Here is a 4,724-nt window from a genome sequence, read left to right as displayed (position 1 = left end):
CTTCTCCATACGCGGAGCCTACGGTGGTGGTGGTGGTGGTGGGGGGGGGGGTGAAGTCTTGCGCTGTTGGCGTTGGCGCCACAACTCCCTCCCTCGTTCCGTGAGCACTCCCCCCACCCTCCCTCCGATAGCCTCATCCCATCATCTTACTCCACGCCACCTGCGCCATCGACGGCAACGCCCGCGCTTCTTCGCACGGAAGTGTGGTCCGTGCCAAGTACATGTGGTACACGTTGTACGCGTGAACAAACGACGACGAGAGCGAGAAGACATGCCACCAGTTGTGCGACGCGCCCAAAAGGTCGAACCGGCCGGGCCACCATCGCTCCGGGATCCGATAAAAGTACACCACTGCGCCGAGACCGAGCAAGCCGTACATGACCACGAGCCAAAGGAGCGACACTGAGACGTGCGGCACCATCGGGAGCTCAAACAGCGCGTGCACCGCAGGCACCACGCCTGACGACGCAAACGCGGCAAACAACAGGGTCCGGAACCTCCGCCATGGCTTGGTATAGAGGATCGAGAACTGCAGTGCCACCACCGTCACGCTGCCCAACACAAGATTGCTGAGCGTGTACAACTGCTGCAGCCCAGGCGAGCAGTGGTAGCCGTAGTATACGCCGGGCATGATCGAGGTCATGATGATGAGCACAATGCCGCTGTAGTCGAGCCGCGAGCACATGATCAGCGCCGCGTGCGAGTGGCAGAGAAAGGTGTGAAAGACAACCGATGCCGTGTACGCTGCCCCGCACCCGCACACAAACACCAGAAACGGCGCTTGCTCCAGCCATGCCTCGCTCGCCAGCTCGGCTCTTCCGCTCAGCACCCAGACGACGAGCGCCACAAACACCGGCACGCCCACAAGATGGCTCCAAATGTTGGCCACCTCATTGTGTCTCTCAACCATGGACCACGTACACTCGGCAAGGCTGTAGTCCACCCGGTACCCGCTGCGGATGTACTTGTTGTCCTGCATCCATGTCGGCACCTCCTCAAACCGCGCCAGCCGCCGCTGCTGGCTTGGCTTGCCCTGGCCTCTGCCCGCCGCACCTGAGTCGCCACTGTGCAAGCCAGCCGACTTGCTCGCCTGTGGCCCACCTCGTGTTCCCTCTCCAGCAGCACATCCTCCTGCCCCTCCCCTCGCCCGAAGTCCCTGTACTGCTCCGTCTATGGTTGCCATGTCGAGCGTCAGGTGTCTACGGCACACAATCGTTATTCACTACATTCCTGCGCTGCGCACAAGGTCGGCGTAGCCGCCGGTCGGCGCTGCTCCTGCTGATGCTCCCGCCGCTCCGGCTTGGCCACTGCTGGCCTTGGCCTTTCCACCACCCGTGACCTTCCGCGGCGCGGGCTTGGGCACGCCGAGACCCTCGAACAGCGGATCGCGGGCAGCCGCGGCGGCGGAGCGGTCGCCGTCCCACGCAAAGTCCGAGAGCAGGTCGAGCAGGTCATCGGCCTCGTCCTCATCGTCGGGCATGTGATCCTCGTACGTGTTGAGGGCGAGATACAGCTCATCGGCCGTGTGCTTGCGGAGCTTGGCGTACGGGTGTGCCAGGAATGAGAGGAGCACCTTGAGCGCACCGACCGCCACCTGGCGCCCGTACATGAGCATGCTGCCCAGAACCTTGGCGCCCGCCATGAGCTTGTGCACATCCCGCGAGCCGCGAAGCTCGGTCTGGACTGCGCCCAGTAGCTCGCCAGCCGCACTCGCCTGTGTCTCCATCACGCCCGCCGCAAACAGCGCGTCAAGGGTCTTGAGGGTGGGAACCACAACCCGCGAGTCGCCCGAGTGTCCGCGAAGCGTGGCGAGGAGGAGCTCAACCACCCGCTGAGCCGCACTGTCCGAGCCGCGAGCCATGCCCAAAAGCGCCCGCGACGCCTCGTGTGCCACAGACTGCGCAAGATCGCCAACAGACACCACAAGCCCACTCATCGCCTCGCGGCAAAGCGTTGGCTCGCCGAGCAGGAGGGGGACGAGCACTCCAAAGCTGGCGTCTTCGCCGGCGAGTGCCACGCCGCTCGCAAACTCATCCGCCCACACCATGCACGGCACGTCCATAGCCACGATCCGGAAGAGCGTCGCCGTCGCAAGCTCGCGAACACGGTCGATCTTCTCCAGCGCCTGCCGTGCAATACGAGCCACAGCCCGCCCCGCCACCGCCTCGTTCCAAGCCGAGTTGGGGAACGCGGCGCCGTGAGACGCGCCGGCCGCCACCGCCTCGGCCACCGCCGCCACGCCGCGCATTGCCTCCATGCGCACCCACGAGCCGACGTCACCGTCCTCGGTCCGCGTGTAGTCGTCGAGCGCACCCACAAGCGCGCTCACTGTCTGCCGCCCATACTCAATCGCCACCTCGTCGCCGCTCAGCGCCGCTGCCACCAACTCGGTCGTGACAACGAGCGTGACCAGCGATTTGGTCGCTTCGCGTCGAGCCGGAGGCGCTCCGCTCTGCATCAGATCCAGCAGCACTCCGAGTGGTGCCCACAGCGGCGAGTTCGCTCCGCCGCGCGCATCGCTGCTCGCATATGGCAGCGCGCCCAGCGCGCCCACAAACGCAGACGCAATCGGCTCCGGATTCGTCCTGGCAGACCGCGCCACCCGCTCGGCGACCCGTGCCAGACTCAGCTCGCCGTCTTCGGCCATCAAATGAACTTGGCCAAACGCCGACAGCGCCGCCTTGGCGTCCTCCACGGCCTCGGGAGCGCGGAACGAGGCCAGCACAAACTCGAGGACAATTGCCCGGTCATCATCGCTCAAAGCCAGTCCTGCACTCGAGACCAGTGAGACGAGCTCGAGCATGCCCTTTCGGGTCAGCACGCCGGCGACACCCTTGAACTTGCGTGCGGCGTCGTACTCGGGAATGAGCGCAACCAGAGCACTGACATCGCACGCCCCATCGAGCCCATCCACCGCTGCAGCATGGAGGACGTGACCGAGCGCCAACAGCGCACCGTGGCGGATGCTCACCGCCCGCGCCCGTGCGGCTTCCAGCCACTGCGGTACCGCCGTCGTCAGGATCTGCTCCGAGACGAGGTCAAAGATTGAGGCCAGCGCCTTGGCAGCCAAGCTGCGAATGCCCGCGTCCCAGTGGCTCGTCTTACTCATTAGAGTCACAAAGACCGCCTCGGCATACTCGGCGTACGACGCCACAAACCGCGAGAGCTCAAACGCGCCGGCGAGACCGCCGACCGCAAAAAGTCGACCGTCGTGATGATCTCGATCCCGTGCGGGATGGCCCGTCCACCGAGCCGGCCCACCAGCTCCTGCAGCGCAGCTGCACCTGCCCGCCGGCAGTTGACCTCGCGGTCCGTGAGCGCGGTAACCACAAGGCCTTGTGCCAGCGACAGCGAGACTGGCTGCAGCACCGCCGCGTCGTACGCCCGTGCAAACGCCCAGCACACGTAGCACGCCGCGTCGCGAATGTTGGCTCCAACCGCACGAGTCCCGATCATGACGTCGTACGCCAGTGCCTCGAGCACACGCTTCACCACCACGCTCAAGTGGCCCGGCAGCAGAAGGCCGCGCCGCGCAAGCTCGGCCAGCGCAAGGCACGCGCCATGCCACGCCGTCTCGGGCTGGACCGGTGAGAGGAGGCCCACAATGTTGTCCACAACCTCGGCCGCAAACTCGGATGGAAGACGCTCACAGATCCGCCCAAGCCCCGCCGCTGCGCTCCACCGCACGTTGTTCTCGCGCGCCGAGAGCCCCTGCAACAGCACGTGAACAATCGGGTCGATGTTCTCGTCAACTTCGTCGTCATCGTCGCTCTCATACTCAGAGTCTGAGTACGAATTGGTGCCGATGTCTCCCGCCGCTGCCGCCGCCGACGGGCTCTCGGCGCGAGCGGCTTTGCCGGCAAGCGCGGCCGCCACCGCCGCGCGCCCTCCCCGCTGGTACCGCCAAGCCGGCACTGTGGGCTTGAGGTATGTGAGGCCAAGCCGCTCAACCAGCCGGACCGAGCGGTCGCGCACAAGCATCGATGATGCGCTGCTAGCAATGCTCAGAGCCAGCGGGAGAACCTGGCCCACCAGCGGGAGCAGATCCGCGCGCGCGCCGCGCTTAAACGTCTCGATCAGCGCCAGGAGCACGCCTGGCACGCTCTGGCCATGTCCGTCTGCGCTCTGCAATTTGCTCATTGCCCATCCTACAAATGCAGCGAGATAGTTGGTGACGAGGTCGCGCCGGGCAAGCATCGCCGCTACCAGCAGAGCCGCGGCCTCGGACGCCCGCGACGCATCGGCCAGGTACGTCTTGGCCAGTGCCAGCAAGTCATCCACAAGCGAGCCGTGCGAGTCAATCGACTCAAGGCCAAACGGGACCATGATGACAATCGACGCCCAGAGGAGGCACACATACCGCGCTGCCCATCGATCCGGATCCGTCGGGTCGAGGCCATGCAGGAGCGCAAGGACAGGCTCGACGTCCTTGGGCGCGTGCGGGAAGAATCGGGCAACAGTTGCCACGCCACGAACCTTGGCAAAGCAGTAAATGATGAACAGCGCGGCTTGGACGTGCTCAGCGTCGGCCAGGGCCGCACCATCATTGCGCCCCGCGCCAGCAAGTGCCTCCTCCAGACTCACAAACAGCGGCGGCAGCAGCGATCCAAGATGCGGGTCTAGTAGCTGCGGCTGCTCCAGGTACTTGTCCAGCTACATACCCGCCACAGTACCAACCTCCTTGTTCTGCATGAGTCTCTGTCTGGCTATGCCCAGAGGGGAGA

The 4,724-nt window shown here is 65.3% G+C and overlaps 1 protein-coding gene across 1 annotated transcript; it reads right to left on the bottom strand.

Annotated features, from left to right (window-relative positions):
* Positions 1-133: 133 nt before the first annotated feature.
* Positions 134-4,692, bottom strand: AMSG_03156 (tubulin-specific chaperone D; the record flags this gene model as incomplete). The annotated part of the gene is made up of 4 exons (XM_013905027.1): positions 134-1,033; positions 1,244-3,166; positions 3,208-4,653; positions 4,678-4,692. The coding sequence occupies 4 exons, from the start codon at positions 4,690-4,692 to the stop codon at positions 134-136; spliced, it is 4,284 nt and encodes a 1,427-aa protein (XP_013760481.1).
* Positions 4,693-4,724: the final 32 nt, after the last annotated feature.

The sequence above is a fragment of the Thecamonas trahens genome (assembly GCF_000142905.1).
Source record: "Thecamonas trahens ATCC 50062 unplaced genomic scaffold supercont1.11, whole genome shotgun sequence".
NCBI lineage: Eukaryota > Apusomonadida > Apusomonadidae > Thecamonas > Thecamonas trahens.
Note: the sequence above shows the minus strand (reverse complement) of the source record. Positions and strands in the feature narration are given on the sequence as shown.